The 18,114-nt window shown below is 44.1% G+C and overlaps 1 protein-coding gene across 2 annotated transcripts in view; it reads left to right on the forward strand.

Annotated features, from left to right (window-relative positions):
* Positions 1 to 18,114, forward strand: part of Tmtc4 (Transmembrane O-mannosyltransferase targeting cadherins 4) — an 87,006-nt gene that overhangs the window by 20,017 nt on the left and 48,875 nt on the right. For both annotated transcript variants that reach the window (XM_065438713.2, XM_065438714.2), the window contains exons 5-8: positions 1,703 to 1,794; positions 10,457 to 10,546; positions 10,788 to 10,940; positions 14,481 to 14,683. In XM_065438713.2, the coding sequence (XP_065294785.1) occupies positions 1,703 to 1,794; positions 10,457 to 10,546; positions 10,788 to 10,940; positions 14,481 to 14,683 (538 nt within the window). The remainder of the gene's footprint in view (positions 1 to 1,702; positions 1,795 to 10,456; positions 10,547 to 10,787; positions 10,941 to 14,480; positions 14,684 to 18,114) is intronic.

Raw genomic sequence — 18,114 nt, forward strand, 5'->3', positions numbered from 1 at the left:
CGAGGTTATAGGACAAGCAGCACTTCAGAAATGGCTGCAACGCAATTGAACACGGCAAAGCCTTTCACAAGTCACGTTGATGTACCGCATGACTTTGAAGACCGCTTGCTTGATGTGCCTGCACAACAGTGCTGGTTGTCTTGCTTAAATTTGCAATTAATACCCCATTACTACATTGGTGAGTTACTAATAGCGTTCTGAATCAGGAGAAGAAAGACAGCGCAAAATGCACAGTGACAGCTTCCAGCTCAGCACTCTTGCGCTAGATGAAGTGGCAGCGGGTACAGAGAGCTTGCCAAGCAGGCATAAATATTTAAAGAGAAAGAAACCCATTCTGTTTGTGTCATGAACACAAACATAATGTGACATGGGTTCTGAGGCCAAACGTTTCTTTAAAATTCTTGTGTTATATTCGTGCAAATACGGCAAATCATGATTCATTGAGCCACAGTGGCAGGTGCAGAGAAACCGTTCAGCCTCTATACAGTTTTCTTTTCTGTTCGCATATTTTCTTGAAATCACTTATTTTTCTTTATTTATTTGTACATTCAAGGGCCCATTTAGGCACTTTGTAATGGGAGATAACTTTTATAAGGAATGTGCCAATTGAAAAACATTAGTAAAAGCTAGCGACAGAAATACCTTTCGGCAAAATTACATATGCAAGACAATGCGCTGAGCTGAGAGAAAAATTTAACTTTTATAAGAAGCTTTAGCTTGCAAACAAAGACTTCATAATCAGTTATGGATGCTATGTCCTTTTGTGGCCTTATACCAATGATACAGAATTGCCAAGAAAAGTGATAAATGGCGATATACTTAGGTTAGTGCAGGCAAAACAGGGCTGTACTTAAAATGGGAATTTAAATGCTGAAAAACATGATGTCCTTGATGTTGACATAAGATTTACTTAACTAGGATTTACAGTGATTGATGAAGCATGTGAAAATGTGACAACTGCATTAGTAGATAAAAAAAAGCCATTCCCTAATTTCAGTGATGCTGTAGCTATGTGAGTACATACTTAAATCTTTATTTTGTATTTCTTCTAGTTGTGTGATTATGCACATCTAATGCAGGTTCCACATAATCGTGGCATATTCTATTGTAGAGTGGACAAGTGTGGTGTATTCTAACAGCGCAAATTGTGGTTTTCTAGTATCACTGTTCTCAGCATAGTTATAAAGGAACATTGAAACTGATAGTGGGTTTGATATGGTGAGTTAGGTGGGAGCATGACAGAGATCAGTGGACAGCTTTAGGAAAGGCTTTTTTTTTTTCAGTTGCGATAATTGGGCTGTCATGTTTCTAATAGTAGAAGTGGAAACAATACTCATGTTTTTTATTAATGCAAAAGCATTATATGCCCCATGAAGCGGAAAATACGGTGCCCGTTGTTATCACCTGATGGTACCAAAACCCACATGATCAAGTGATGACGTCACAGTGCCAGGGCTGGACTTGCTGCAGCTCGCACTGCGAAATCCTACAGTGAACAGCCATGGCATTGGACTTGACCCACTCCCAAAATTGTACTAAGGCAGATTAAAGTAGGTTAAGATAGATTAAGGTTGGTGCAAATTAGAGTAGGGTGGATTAAAGTGGACTTTTAGTTTAAGGTGGTAGCTTAGACAAGTCCTAATGCTTTCACATTAAAATCACGTAAGGATACTTAACTGACTGTCAATTTTTGGTTCTTCAGAGAATGCCTGGTCATCTTGTCTCTGGCTCATGACGTCTGCATCTTTGAGTATTGTGTCCATGCTTTGCAAGGAACCTGGCATTACAGTCATAGTAAGTATAAATTTGTCCTAATTCTTGTTTGTGACCTTGTTGGCTGCTTCTGTATTCCTGTAGAGCAATCTTTGTGCTAGAGTTACATTTCAGCACACTACAAACAAACAAACATGATGGTTTTAAATTACCAGTGTTCTGGTATGAACATATGGCAAGTTGACGGGAATGCATGGCCGAAAACTGAGCGGAGAGAACAATGAAGTGAAAAGAAAAGTAGACAACACATTCCTCATACCATCTTGTCTACTTTCTGCTTCTTCTTGTTTTTCTTTCTTTCTTTATCTTCCCAGTATTTTTAGTCATGTGTCCTGCTATAAGTGCAGTAAAGCTTGAAGTAGGTGTGAGACACTATGATAATATTCTGATAATATTCAAATTCTTTATTTTCCCAAACATGTTTGGAATGGCTTTTAGGGCCTAAAACTGTGGTCAGCGGCTTGACAAAGACCCAGAAACCAAATACAAGGCAGGGCTTTAATTCATGCACATGTGGTGCCTGTCCTTGATGTCCATGTCAAACCATGAGCAGATACATGTTGACCCTTTTTGCGGTGATCCCGTGAGTGCTGCCATGTTTGATCACGTGGTGATGCATCCATTGCTTGCCTCAATCAATTGCCTCCGTTGCCTCTGCACTTACAAAGGGTGTGTATGACACCGATGCAGCTTCACAAACCTCTTTCGGGAGGTATTGTAGACGGTGACTTGGTGGACAACATGAAGCTTTGGCCACAGCTTCAGAGAACATGCAAAAGCACTTTGGAAAATGGCACGAGCAGCGCATATGGTGCTTGTTTTAAAAGCGAGGCTAAATATGTATTCCAAGCTATCCAAACTTTCCGCTCATGAATTGAATCAGGATTAGTGTGTTTTCCTCTTTGTTCTTTATTTGGCAAATATTTTGAAGCAGCAGCTTGTCACATTTCTGACTCAGTAAATTTCCTTGGTGCGGTCACTATATGATTATTTATGCCTAATCGCTCGTGGGTGTGCTCAGTTCCGAGAGATTTGTTCTTGCTGCGTGCAAGGCTTGAAACATAGCCGTGTTACATTGTAATACCTTGTAGTAAAGATTTATTATCACTAGTAACTTGCTTACTCTTGTGGATCGTCACAAAACATTAACCTTCGACCATTTGTGCGCTATCGGTGTAGACCATCATTTATTTTGCGTATATGGTGCACATCTATTCAAATGTGCGCTCATTTACTTATTGACATGTTGACGATAGAGTGGTTTTAAGATTCCATACCAGTTGGGGTAGATGTGTCTAGATATTGTGCATGAAACTTATTATTACAGGAAGCAGCGCTACTCCTTTTGTCATTCTTTAACAAGCAGTACTCACTCTTGCCGACATTCTGAGGCTGAAGAGCTTTCTTTGAAGGTTAGCAATACAACGCTGGTGGATTAGTAAATTACTGCACCCTCGAAGAAAGCCGTACATCTCGAACTGCCAGTAACACATACGGACAGTTGCAGCAACGGTCTGCGAACGTGGCTGCATAGATTCATTCCATTCCTTAGTTTGCCAATAACTATTTTTGCAGCCAACTACTGCGCATGTCTTCAATCCACATGATTCTATCTGGCATGATTGGAGCACAGTGTGTTAGTGAAAGCTATATTGCATTTCCAACAGCTGATTGCACTGAAGCAAGGTGGAAGTGGTAATGGTTTCATATTCATGCGCTGTCACTGAGGTGACGTGCGGCGTGCCGTTGAAAGCGCCATTCCATTTCTCTTGAACAAATTGCTACGTGAAAAGGGCCATTAAGTAGGTTACCAGAGCATTCAAAATAACAAATCTTCAGAAATGAGAATAGTAGAATACAGTACATCATACAAAATGCTAAGAAGAAATTATAACACAAAGAATAGATTAAACGTGTTAGAGTACTAAAGTATGCAATACTAGATATCTAAGTAAGCATGTTGTAAAAAATACTAACATAAATGGTAACACAGATAATACAGGAAACGTATCGGTAGGTAACAGAGCATTAAAATAACAGATCAGTAGAAATGCATTAGATAAACATTAAGCGTTAAAACAATTCAATGTGAAATTATTCACTGTATGAAGCACTACAATGTGAAGCACAGATAATAAAAATTAAAAATTAGGTAATGGGGTTTCACGTGCCAAAACCATAATCTGGTTATGAGGGACGTAGTGGAGGGTGCCAAAAATTTGAACCACCCAGGGTTCTTTAACGTGCACCTAAATCTAAGTACACTGGTGTTTTCGCATTTTGACTAATTGAAATGCGGCCATCGTGGCCAGGATTCAATCCTGCAACCTCGTGCTTAGCAGCCTGACACCATAGCCACACTAGCAACCATGGCATGTTACAAATAATGGCAAGATAAGTTTGCCCACATCTATTAAGGATTATTGGAAAGTTATGTTTCAATGACTGTAATTTATAAAAAGTATGGAAACAGTGTATTAGCCATAAGTCAGTGCTACATGTGCGAATATCTCTGTACCATTGAAGCAGTGCAGTTGAAATAGTGAAATGCTTCAGAGTGGGTGAAGATAAAGTTGAACCCACTTATAACAATATTCAAGTGCCACGAAAATTCCATTGTTATAACCAATAATTGTTCAAACTGGGTTGCATAAAAAAGTAAAAATAGGGCGATGGCAGAGCTGATGTGAGAAAACTATAATGGCAGGGAGGCCAGTGCTCCTCCCCACCACGTTCCTCCATCTGGCTGCAGAGCAGCTGCTGTGACATGTTTGATTGATTTATTTGTTGATAGAGTTTAACATACTCCCCACATACAAGACACTCCCTCACCAGAACAGGAATTGGCCTCCCTGGTGCAATATTTGGCCACTCCCTCCCAAATGGCTCACTCAATTACCCAATGGCCCTCAGCCCCAGCAGCTGCGGAGCACCTGATCAAGGCAGTGGTTAGACCTGTAATGCAGCAGAGGGTGCTAAGAACCTTTGGGTTTGGACAGGCTGCCAATAGAAACTGACCCTTGGAACGTTTAACAACCGAACCCTCTTGAGTGAGGCTAGCTTAGCAGGACTCTTTGAGGAACTTTCAGAAATTGTTTGGGATATCATCAACTTAGTGACATAGAAAAATTGGCGAGGCTTATACATTGCTGAATAATGGACATGACCTCTGCTATGGAATTTCTGAGATAAAAAGCAATGCGGGGTAGAATTCCTAATCTGTAAGGACGTAGCGGGCAACATTGATGAATTTTACAGCGTTAATGAGAGGGTAGCTGTAGTCGTGATCAAACTTAATAAGATGTATAGATTAAGGTTAGTACGAGCCTACATTCCAATTTCCAGTCACTATGATGAGGAAGTAGATCAGCTTTCTGAAGATGTTGAATTAGCAATGAGAAAAGTGCAAACTTGGTATACTGTAGTAATGGGCGACTTCAATGCAAAATTGCGGAAAAAGCAGGCTGGTGAACAGCAATTGGCAACTATGGCTTCGATTCTAGGAATGCTAGAGGAGAGATGCTGGTAGAATTTGCAGAAAGGAATAAGCTTCAAATAATCAACATGTATTTCAGGAAGCATAGCAACAGAAAATGGACCTGGAAAGGCCCTAATGGTAAAACAAGAAATGAAATTGACTTCATACTTTCTGCTGATCCCAGCATAGTGCAGGATGTAGAAGTGATAGGTAGGGTAAAGTGCAGTGATTATAGGTTAGTAAGGGCTAGAATTCATCTCAATTTGAAGAGAAAAAGAGCAAAATTTGTCAAGAAGGAACAGGTCAACCTAGAGGCAGTTAGGGTAAAAGCAGACAAATTCAGGCTGGTACTACTTGCAAACAAATATGCAGCCTTAGAACAGAGAGATGATGATGACACAGAGCTAATGAATGAAACCGTAACTAGGTTGGCTTCAGAGGCAGCAACTGAAATGGGAGGCAAGGCACCAAGACAAACAGTAGGCAAGCTCTCTTAAGTAACAAAGGACCTAATAAAGAAACGACAAAAAATGAAAATGTCCAACTCAAGAGATAGGATTAGAGTCGTGGAACTGTCAAAACTTATCAACAACGTAAGTCATATTTGAAACTATAAAGTGAGAAATAATGATGAAGCAGTAAGTAATGAACGCAGCCTGAAATCAGTGAGAAAGAAACTTGGCATAGGACAAACCCAGATGTATGCACTGAAAAAATAAGCAGGGTAATATTGCTACGGGATAGTATTTCCAATGACGAAGAGCCGAACAGTAAGAAGACGACGACGACAATTGGAAGCTAGCGTGAGCTGTTGCCTCTTAGCCAACTGCGGCGTATTGCCTTGTAAATATGCTTGTAAATAGCTTTTCGTGGGTGTCTTCCTATGTAACATATCTGGTGGAGGTGCGGGGTGTAGGTGCGGAGCTTCGCAATGGACGGTACGTCGAGCCTTCCTTCATGGCTCCCGGCGACAACAACTCGACTCCACCGGCTTTGACACCTGCTGCCACTTCGGCGACCTACATCACTCTCCCCGCTCCCTGTGATCCTGGCGTATTCTCGGCAAAAGATGGGGAAGACGTCGAGGACTGGATCAGCCTGTACGAACATGTCAGCCGCAATAACTGGTGGGACCCTACTATCATGCTCACCAACGTAGTCTTTTACCTCGGTGGCACACCTCGAGTTTGGTATCGGACGCACGAAGATGAACTTACCAGTTGGGATTCGCTTAAGCAAAAGCTCCGAGACTTGTTCGGCAACCCCTACGGTCACCAACTTGCCACGCAGAAGGCGCTTTCCGGTCATGTGCAGACGTCAACGCAGCCCTACGTCACGTACATTCAGGACGTCTTGTCTCTGTGCCGCAGTGTTGACGCACACATGATCGAGTCCGACAAGGTCTCCCACATCCTCAAAGGCATTGCCGATGACGCCTTCAACTTGCTCGTATTTAACTATGTGGCGACGGTGGATGCAGTTATAAAAGAGTGCCGCCGTCTGGAACTTGCTAAAAGCCGACGTATCGACCAACAGTTTGCCTGTCTGCCCAACACCCCAGCGACATCTTCCTGTGCCGACGCTCCTCGTCCCAAGAACACTGCTGATGTTACCAGGATTGTCCGGCGTGAGATCGAGGCCGCCTATCCGGCTGCCTTCGACTCCAACCCCTCCAGTGCACCTGCAGTCACTGTTTCCCTGATCCAGGCAGTTGTCCGCCAGGAGTTCGCCAACATGGGTATTCACACCATCTGCTCGGCCCATCGACCTGATACCCACCCGGCTTCTTCGATTCCTCCCCGTCCCGCACCGTCTTACCCACCACGTTTCCGCAACCTCTCTGAATAGCGCACTGCAGACGACAAGCCAATTTGTTTTCACTGCCATCGAATCAGGCACATTTCTCGGCACTGTTGCAGTCGCTGGAGTTCCCCGAACCAGTCTACATATACTGCCTACTCTCGCCCCCCAGGTGGCCTTTCTCGTCCCTATGCTGCCCGCTCAGATAATGCTGCCACTGATTCTCCTGCGCCGAACCGCCCCTATTCTCGTTCGCCTTCGCCCCAACGACGACAATCTCGCTCCCCCCAGCCCCGTCGCTCCTATTCGCCGACTCCCTTCGGATGCCGCTCCCAGCCGGAAAACTAGACGATGCAGCGCCTCTAGGTAACGCTGCATTGCTCCCTACGCCGCCAAATCCTCTCCTGAAGTTGCCCACTCATCTGAACCTTCTTGACGTGCAAGTTGACGGTGTTCCTGTATCTGCTCTCATAGACACTGGGGCGCATGTGTCGGTAATGAGCGCTGACCTTCGTAACCGGCTGAGGAAAATAATCACGCCCACCACGACGCCTCTTATCCATGTCGCCGATGGCGGAACAGCCCCTGTAATTGGTATGTGTGCCACCTGCGTCTCCTACGCCGATCGCTCCACTACCGTGCTATTCACAGTCATCGCTCACTGTCCCCACGACATCATCCTCGGCTTTGACTTCCTCTCCGCACATTCTGCTCTCATCGATTGCTCCACCAGTACTCTCCGCCTCGACCTGCCTCTTCTGGATCCCGCTGAACAACACCCTACTCGCCTCAGTTCTGTTGACTTCGTTCGCTTGCCACCTTTGGCACTGACTTACGTTGACTTCGTGTCATCCCCACCAGTCCCCAATGGTCACTACATCGCGGCTCCTATGCAAGACATCCTCCTTACACACGGGATCACAGTACCTCATACAGTTTTATCTATTACGGCGAACTGCGTCTGCCTGCCGGTGGTCAATTTTGGCTTGACGACACAAGTGCTGCCACGCGGGATGTCTCTGGCCCAACTTTGCTCATTCGAGGATCACTCTGTAGCATCAATTTCAGTAGACGACAATTCAGCCGATCCTCCTCTACCATCGCAGTCAGCAACTTGTACCATCGCCAACTTACAGAAAATGATTGCACTCGACATCAGCAATCTCGAAGATATAGTAAAAGCAGTGGAAGAATTCTATACTGACCTGTACAGTACCCAGAGGAGTCAGGATACCTCAATTAGCAACAGTAATGAACAGGATACAGAAACTCCTCCCATAACTAGCGGGATAAGGTTAGAAGGGCCTTGTAAGACATGAAACGAGGAATAGCGGCAGGAGAAGATGGAATAACAGTCAATTTAATCAAAGATGGAGGAGACATGCTGCTTAGAAAACTCGCGGCTATTTATACTTCGTATAAATCATCATCATCAGCCTGGTTACGCCCACTGCAGGGCAAAGGCCTCTCCCATACTTTTCCAACTATCCCGGTCATGTACTAATTGTGGCCATGTTGTCCCTGCAAACTTCTTAATCTCATCTGCCCACCTAACTTTCTGCCGCCCTCTGCTACGCTTCCCTTCCCTTGGAATCCATTCCATAACTCTTAATGACCATCGGGTATCTTCCCTCCTAATTACGTGTCCTGCCCATGCCCATTTCTTTTTCTTGATTTCAACTAAGATATCATTAACTCGCGTTTGTTCCCTCACCCAATCTGCTCTTTTCTTATCCCTTAACGCTACACCTATCATTCTTCTTTCCATAGCTCGTTGCGTCGTCCTCAATTTAAGTAGAACCCTTTTCGTAAGCCTCCAGGTTTCTGCCCCGTACGTAAGTACTGGTAAGACACAGCTGTTATAAACTTTTCTCTTGAGGGATAATGGCAACCAGCTGTTCATGATCTGAGAATGCCTTCCAAACGCACCCCAGCCCATTCTTATTCTTCAGATTATTTCATTCTCATGATCCAGATCCGCAGTCACTACCTACCCTAAGTATATGTATTCCCTTACCACTTCCAGTGCCTCACTACCTATCGTAAACCGCTGTTCTCTTCTGAGACTGTTAAACATTGCTTTAGTTTTCTGCAGATTATTTTTTAGACCCACCCTTCGGCTTTGCCTCTTAAGGTCAGTGAGCATGCATTGCAGTTGCTCCCCTGAGTTACTAAGCAAGGCAATATCATCAGCGAATCTCAAGTTGCTAAGGTATTCTCCATCAACTTTAATCCCCAATTCTTCCAAATCCAGGTATCTGAATACCTCCTGTAAACACACTGTGAATAGCATTGGAGAGATCGTATCTCCCTGCCTGACGCCTTTCTTTATTGGGATTTCATTGCTTTCCTTATGGAGGACTATGGTGGCTGTGGAGCCGCTATAGATATCTTTCAGTATTTTTACATACGGCTCGTCTACACCCTGATTCCGCAATGCCTCCATGACTGCTGAGGTTTCGACTGAATCAAACGCTTTCTCGTAATCAATGAAAGCTATATATAAAGGTTGGTTATATTCCGCACATTTTTCTATCACCTGATTGATAGTGTGAATATGGTCTATTGTTGAGTAGCCTTTACGGAATCCTGCCTGGTCCTTTGGTTGACGGAAGTCTAAGGTGTTTAAATAAATTTGGCCCACCTGGAGTTCCTCCATGTGCACACAGTGCTTGGCACATGATTGTTTTTCATTCCACCTCCATTGGAAGGCATCTGGGGAAGCCAAGAATTAAATCAGTGACAGAACACTGTAGCCACTATGCTGGCTCCTGTAAGATGTGTGCTTCTCAATACGAGGAAAGCGAAGGAAAACTGTTGATACTTGTCCAGTAACCTTTAGCTGTTTGTTTATTGAAGATAGCTGCGGCATTACACACTGCTTTACATGTGGTCCTGCAATGGAAGCTTTACGTACAAAGTGAGGGTGTCACAGTTTTAAAAAACTGATGTCAGCAAATGGTTTAAGATTAAAATGATGAAAAATCAATGCTTAACTCATGCACAAGATGTCACATAGGCAGCAATGCCCACAAGGATAAAGACTACACAACAGCATGAAAGTATATAATGCCTTGGAAAGGCTGGATGTTCTCATAAATAATGTGTGCACACGCACACAAATATTTATGCATGCCACTCACAGACATGCATACAGACTCACTCTCTCTCTTTTGCCTGCTAGATGCAGCAGCGTTTAACTTGAGTCCATTGCTGTTTCGTAAATTTACACTGCCTCTAATATGTCGTTTCACTTGCTTTTGTGATGGCGAAAAAGTTGTGTTGCTTGGTGAACTTCAGCCAACCAAGTACACCAAACAGCCCTTCTTCACTAACACGCCACATCATTTGTGAGATTTGTACCAAGTTAAAAGAGCATGGCTGTCTCTTTATTTCTTTTTGCAGGGATTGTGCTTCATATACGATACAGTTATCATCTGTAAACTTGATCCGCACTACATCATCAGGGAAAGAAGTGGCATGGTTCAACTTAAGGTATGAATTGTGATTCTGGTATTATGGCAGGTATTACAGCTCACCTACTTGCATTGTGATTTTTGTATATTGAAACAGGCAACACCAATACAGTTCAAAGCCACTGTATTTTCATTGGATAAGCCACGCGGCACTAATGCATCAGTTGCATGGTTTTCATCACGTTATAAGCTGCTGGGTGTTTGCCACTGAATGCAGAAAGTCAAGGCAAACTTCTTTCTTTCTTTCTTTTTTCCATTAGAGGCAACTTTTCCGAGCAGCTCTGCGGCAAGGCACCCTTGCTACGGTGGCCTGTGCAGCACTGGCTATACGCTGGAAGGTCATGGGTTCATCTTCACCTGTGTTCCAAAGGATTGACAATCCGGCTTCCTTTGAGGAGAACTTCTTTGTCAGGGTATGTGAAATGCTGCTTTTGTGCAACTGATTTCTCACCATGGCTCTTTAAGAGCCTCCTGTTAAGGTGAGCTCTGTTAAGCCTGAATGCCTGATAAGCTGGTCAGCTTGGTGGCAGAAATTTTGTTTTTTTGCCTAGGTGGTTCTGTCTAAAAGACATATCTACTGCTAAAAAGATGAATACCAATGCGAGAAAATGGAATGGTGGCACCACCCACGTTATCGTTCATGTTTCTTGCTTTTGTGTTCATCTTTCGATTGCTAAATAATGTTCTTCAGCTTGATAAGGAAGATTTTGAACAATGTGACACAGTACACTAAAGAGAGGCAGAGGACAGCAATCTGTCCTGTGCCTCTTTTCTGTGTCCTTTGTCACACTGTACAAAATTCTGCTGTTTAACAAGATGTACGAAGCAGTCCAAAATAACCCACTGATACCCTATGTTTTGTTTTCCATATATGCCGGGTAGTGCAGTTCTGTCAAGACAAACTGATTTCTGAAGTTTCCTCACATCTTTATCTAAAAAAGGAGTCTAGTTTAGCATGTTTCATGCGGCATTCATACTTAACAGTTCTTGATTAGTTTTGTTGTTGTCAGAGGATGTTGTAACCTGTGCATACCAGGTGCACTGAATATTTGAGGACATAATGATAACTCCACAAATAGCAACAATGTTTCAGACAAGAGTATACATATTTGTTCCCAATTTGTACACTTGTTTCTTTTGCTGTTGTTTTCTAAGGCTTTTGAATATAGCATATATAGAAGGCTTTTGAATGAGACTTTTGTTGATAAAAGGTTTGGCAACTCGTGAGAATGGAAGGCTGGAAACATCGATGTGAGCTGTGCACGAGAGCTTCCCTGGCCCATGTGGGATCATGTTTCTCAAGAGCACTAAATAACAACATGCTTTGTTTAGAGGTGTGCATGAAAGTATATTGTGAACTTTATGATGCTTTCAGCATTCTGCAGGATGCTGAGCATTCTCTCATCATTTTACAAGATGACAGAGCTCTTGTGCAAGAGTAGATCACATATAATCACATGCAATCATATACAGTTGAATCTCGTTAACTAGAACACGCCTAATTCGAACTTCCGGTTTATTCGAATCGATGCTGTGGTCCTGTCAAAGCTGTGTGTATTCCAGTGGATGGAAACGCCTGGTAATTCGAACGCGCAAGCATTTGCGATGGTTAATTTGAACATACCCTGCTCCGGGAATGCTCTCAGCAGCGCGTCAAATGACGTGGCGATGCCTCCGACCAGCATTGCTCTGACCCTGCCATAGAGGAAAAGCTTAGTAAAGACCCCCCCCAACACAGCGTGTGCAGTTCCATATACTAACATCCAAAGAGAATAACAACGTTGCTGCATGCCCTACGCTGTGTGTGCGAGTGAAAGTGTGTGATTGCCACTCAGTCTCACTCATACGAAAGACAAAGTGGGGAGGAAGTGCGCCGTCTTCCATCACGCGAGGCACCCAACGTTGCGAGACACCTGGGGCAGGGCAGACAAGGGGGCGGCAATCTACTCCGGCTGCGATTGCTCATGTGGTGGCTGTGCGTGGTTGCCCGGCTGTATCCTGAGTGTGATCTGCGTTGGGGGCAACGTCTAGGTCAGTCTAGGTGCGTCAGCAGCTCGTAGATTTGTGCATGCTGTGTGTTCTCGGTGCGCACTTTGTGTTGAAGGGATAGACAGCACGAATGTCATTTCGCTTGCTGCTGCTGCCGCGTTTCCTCATGCCATCATTTTGACAGTGAGTTTCCGCATTCATTGAGTGAAATGTGTTTGTTTGTTTGTGTGTGCGTGACACCATGCTTGTTAATTTAGTTAGTATGCCTATGTTTACAAGTTTGTACGGCCGATAAAACTACTATTTTTGCTTCGTATAGCTGTCCACTAATTTGCTATCGCAATTGATGCTTCGCCTTTCGGCTGAAACTGCAACTTTATTTACAATGAGGAGTCTAAACCGAGACGTCCTGATGGAAAGGTTGTTCCCATTCTGTACAGCAAGACGGACCCTGAATACAAGGACGTGAAAGCGACACCCAGTACCTCATTCTCCTTGTCTTTTGGATGCGGCGACACTGTAACAGAAGGGAGCACACCAACACAATTATGAGCACACCAACACGATTATGATCAGTGGCAACTGACTTCGTCATCTTCATAAGACATGATGCGTTAAGAACGCAAGACGAAGAACGTAAATGCAGCACCAATCTTTCAGCAGACGAAGGAAACAGCATGCGAGCACGCAGAGGTTAACAGCGGGAAGCAACTCAGCAGCTTTGTTGCCAGTCTTAGGTGGCAGAGGGAATTAGTGCCGACCATCAAGCTGGCGGGAAAGCAAATTCGCCTTCTGCCCGCCCCTACTCGCAACTGCATTCCCTTCATCCTACCTTTCAACTCCCTGTTAACTCCCTCACCTTCGATAATCATCGGGCTCCCTCGCCTCCGTGCCGGTGGCGCCAGCCTGGCGCCAGCTTCGCCTGCTCCCTGAAGTTTAGTTTTCTGTCGTTATTGGGAAGGGAGCAGTGGCCGGCGTGGGCAGTTTCGTGGTCCTCGCTCGCTGTGTGCTTGTGTGCCGCAATATTTCACGACTTGCACCGTTTATGCATCGTGCTACAGTGCACAAGTAGGTCAAGAACAAGTCCTCTTTTTAATTTGAACTTCTTTTTATTCGAACAAATTTTTGGGCCCCTTTGAGTTCGAGATATCGAGATTCGACTATAATGAAGCTTGTATGGTGACCTGGTTTTTTACTTTAAGGAAATTTTAAGGTCCCTTACCACTACTTTGTTCTTACTTAAATTTTGCAATGGTATTACAATCTTTGACTTCTGTCTTATAATCAAACACATGGCATCATTGTTTGCCTTGCTTTGGCAAACAATGATGCCATGTGTTTGATTATTTGCTTTACCATATGCAGCAAGACCAAGTTATTTCTCTGTACCAACCCATTTATCCACTCGCAAAGTGCAGATTACAACTGTGGCTTTTCACTTTTTTTCTGGAATAATAACACAAGCCAAAATGCTAAATGCTTTATTGAACAAAGCAAACCATAATATCTAATTTCGTTATGAAATATGAGCAAAAACAAACAAATGGTCGGCGTAATATCCTTTTACAGGTTACATGTGTAAGCTTTAAAAAGATGCCTATAGCCCATGAAGTGATCCTGGTTGCATCTGCCATAAATAAGCAGTGGTTGCGGTCACTGTGTGTCTTAGTATTATTTTTTCCTGTTTCTACCACTTTACTTTTGTGAATGCTTTTTCTGGCATTTATCTACTTTGTATACAAGCAGCTCGTTGCAATAGAAGTGTCATTTGAGAATTGATGAATGTGCTGTCCACTTCTTCTGTAAACATAATTTTGCACTTCTTGTTTTACAGTGTGAACACACTGTACTGCGCTCTTTTTTTCGGCACTCTTGTAGCAGTGTTTAAACAATGCATTGCATTGTACCTGTGGAAAAGCATGCTCTGCTGCTGTATATGAATGTGTGTGGACACGTGGTTGCAGGTGGCAAACTACAACCATGTGTATGCCCTGAACACCTGGCTGTTGCTGTGTCCACAATGGCTGTGCTTTGACTGGTCCATGGGCTGCGTGTCCCTCATCCGTTCCATCACAGACGTTCGCATTGCCAGCGTTGTGGCCTTCTGGCTCTCCCTTGCTGTGCTTATCAGCCAAATGGTGCTGGCAGCAGATGCCCAGCTGCGAAGGTAGGCCTTTCTTTTGGAAAAGCTTTGAGCTCTATGCTTGTGTGAAATTTATCTGCTCAAACAAAATTATGTAAAGTAGGCCTAGCCAACTCCTTGCATTGGTTTCAAAGGCGGCTTTAGGATGTGACTTGTGGCGGTTCCACTGTGCGTGCGGCTAGGGCTGAAGGCGAGCTCTGGACCTAGCCCCACGCAGTCACTTTGTGTTACTCCCCAACCCGTAGTGCGGGAATCGCGGCTACGTCGGGTTCGAACGAATAAGGCATCCAGCGGCGTCAACTGTAAGAGCGTTTATTGCTACCGGCAATAAAGAACACTGGCAGAGAGACGTCCTCTCCGTAATAGTAATAAATAGGCTGGCCTCGTTGCCCGGGATAGTCAGGCAACGTGGTCACTCACGGGTTGCGGCAGGTACTCCAGTCCTCCAGTCCGGCAGGTTAGGGGTCCGGCCTCAGAGAGAGAGGGTCTCCCCCGGTCGCGCTGTTTTGTACCTATTTACCTGGGCGAGGGTAATGTCCTCCTCGCCCGTCAGCTACCTGCCCTTTGAGTCGGGGAGGAAGGGCGCGCGCTCGTTGCGAGAGCGAGGGAGAATCAGGAGAGGGCATAGTGCGCCTCTCCCCTGTCTATGCCGGCTCTCGACGCGACGACGCGGGGGTAGATGGGTGCTTGTGCTCCCCACAGACTGCACAAACAGTGAACAACAACAAAAAAAATTAACTTGATCTTTGTGACCTGGCAGTAACCTACAGGGCATGCTTTATATGTCAAGTTTGTGGGGGTACGCTCTGTGTGTGGCTAGGGCGGAAGACGAGCTCCAGATCTAGCCACACACACGCAGTCATTCCGTGGTACTCCCCAACTTGTAGCATGTGTAATCACAGCTACGTCGGGTTCTAGCGAATAAGGCAACCAGCTGTGTCAGCTCTAGCATCATTTATTGCTATAAGGAATAAAGAACACTGACAGCCAGAAGTCCTCTCTGTAATAAGTAATAAATAGGCTTGTCTCGTTGCCTGGGATAGTCAGGCAAATGACCTCACTCATGGGTTGCAGCAGTTACATCCAGCAGGTTAGAGGCCTGGAACCAGAGAGAGAGGGTCTCCCACAGTGACGCTGTTTTATACCTTTTTACCTTTTTGAGGGGTATGTCCTCCTCGCCCATCAGATACCTTCCCCGAGTCGGGGGGAAAGGGTGCGCGCGTCGCGAGAGCAAGGGAGAACCAGGAGAGGGCGTAGTGCGCCTCTCCCGTGTCTACACCGGCTCTCGTGCCTGCAATGTGCGACCGCGATGACGTAAGTATGCGGGGGAAGCAGGGCACGTGTGCTCCCCACAAGTTGCAATGAGACACTTGTGCAAAAGTACTCTTAACTAAAGTGCTTCGACTGTCGCAACCTATCATGCATCCTTTGTCACGTAGATAATTGGACTGACAGTAGTCTGAACCATGAGACCAATTAGAATGGTCACCTGCAGTTTTGATCATTTTTCATTTCTGGCAAAAATGGGCAATGGACTTTCTATAAAAAAGCAAATTCCATAATGTAAGCACAAAAGTTTGAGCATCCTCTTTTACTTTTTCACAGAAGCAGTGCACCTCTGTTAAGACAAGGTGGCAGTGAAACCAACAGATTTCCAAAGTTCCCCGTGTTAATCGTAAGCAAGTCTACTAGGGCTGTGCGAATATTCGAAATTTTCAAATAACAAATCGAGTAGTGTCCTATTCAACATGGTCTTTGAATTGAATAGTCAATATTTTTAAATGCAAATATTTTTCAAATATTTTTCAGATATTTCAAAACGTCCACTGCACCCAATTAAACATAGAATTGGAACAAAAGTGCAGTAAATTTTCACCCTTGCGGGCATAGTACAGAAATAAAAAATGAGAACTTGTATAGTGAAGCAGGTTATGTTGCTGAGGTAGCCATACTTTACAGGCCATACAGTGATCAATCGCACTCTCTGAAGAGTCCTGTGCATGGGAAGAAGCTAGTACTTGTTTTCTCCTAATGCTCCATTTGTGTTTTTAAAATGCCTCATAGCCTGCTACGTAATGACAGAAACTTGCTAACATTAAGAAAACTAGGATGTGAACATTGTTTTGCATAATTGTTGTAATGGCTGTTTATTATTTGAAAACTACTCAATATTTCATATGATTCGATTCATTTCTGGCACTATTTGATTCGTGTTCAGTTCGGTCTCAAAAATCACTATTTGCCGTTCCCTAAAGTCTACTGTGCTTCTCTGTACACAATGGCCAGCCTATGTTGCTGTGGTGCCATGTCTTTCTTCTATATAGCCTGGCCTTCTGCCAGACAACATGAAGTAAATATGTTCCACTGATTCATATATAATTGAACTTTATTAACCCTTGTATGATTTGAGATGAAGAACAGCACAAGAACAGAAGCACAATTGAGTCATGCCACACCATTCGATGATGATATAGCCTGAATCAAGTTGGCGGATGCTAGTAACATACACTAGACTTTGACTAAGTTGACTTTGGTTAGCTAAATCCTGACCAAAGGTCCTGGGCAGTGCCCATACATTTCTATGGTCCCAAATATTTGTTATTTCGATTTTAAAATTGGTCTTCACCAAATAATTGGAATTTGACCAGTTAGCATGCAAGCGCCTGATCCCTATGGTGATCCCAATAGCGATGCCTTTAGTGGCAGCACATGTCTCGGCGCTGCTTAGTGGACAGTGAACACATGTCATTTCCCATTGAAAATGCCTTTTTTCGGTAGGGGTGTGTGAATATCAAAATTTTCAAATACCAATCGAATACGAATACTTAGCTTCGAATATCGAATACTGATACGCACATTCACCTATTAGCAGGCTCGGTTAATTTGTTATGTTGGAACATTGGAATTAAATTTTCACTGCTAAAAAACTAGACTAGTAAGCTTTTATACTGAAACATTGTGTATTTGGCTCATGTTAACTTGGAAAATTTAGTAATTCCCTCTAGCTGTCCTTGCCAGCCTGTGCCTTATTATACTGCACCAAATGCCTGTAAACTCGGAGGCATTTGACCCTGTGCCAGTCTCCAGTCATCTCACTTGCTGTCAAGCAATAAACTCAGAAATGGTGGTAGCGCTGAAAAAAAGAAAGAAGAAAAAAAAAAGTGCACCCTTGCTTGCTCGCAAACCTGTGCCCCTTGGTGCTGAAAGGCTGGCTTTCTCGCATAACTTGAACGTTTAGTGGCTAAGTGGACATTACAGTCAAAATTTCGCTAGTAGCATGAAATCGTCACAAAATTCAGCACGAATCGCCCCGATATTTACAGCTTATATAGAAACAAATGCTAAGAACGGTGTTTGCTCCCGCACAACCAGGAATATGTTCTATTTGATTCACATGTTTGTATCCCAAGTACAACTGATCGCATTTCGGGGCGGTTCAGGGAAGCGAGGAAACT

The sequence above is a fragment of the Dermacentor albipictus genome, chromosome 1, assembly GCF_038994185.2.
Source record: "Dermacentor albipictus isolate Rhodes 1998 colony chromosome 1, USDA_Dalb.pri_finalv2, whole genome shotgun sequence".
NCBI classification, from domain to species: domain Eukaryota; kingdom Metazoa; phylum Arthropoda; class Arachnida; order Ixodida; family Ixodidae; genus Dermacentor; species Dermacentor albipictus.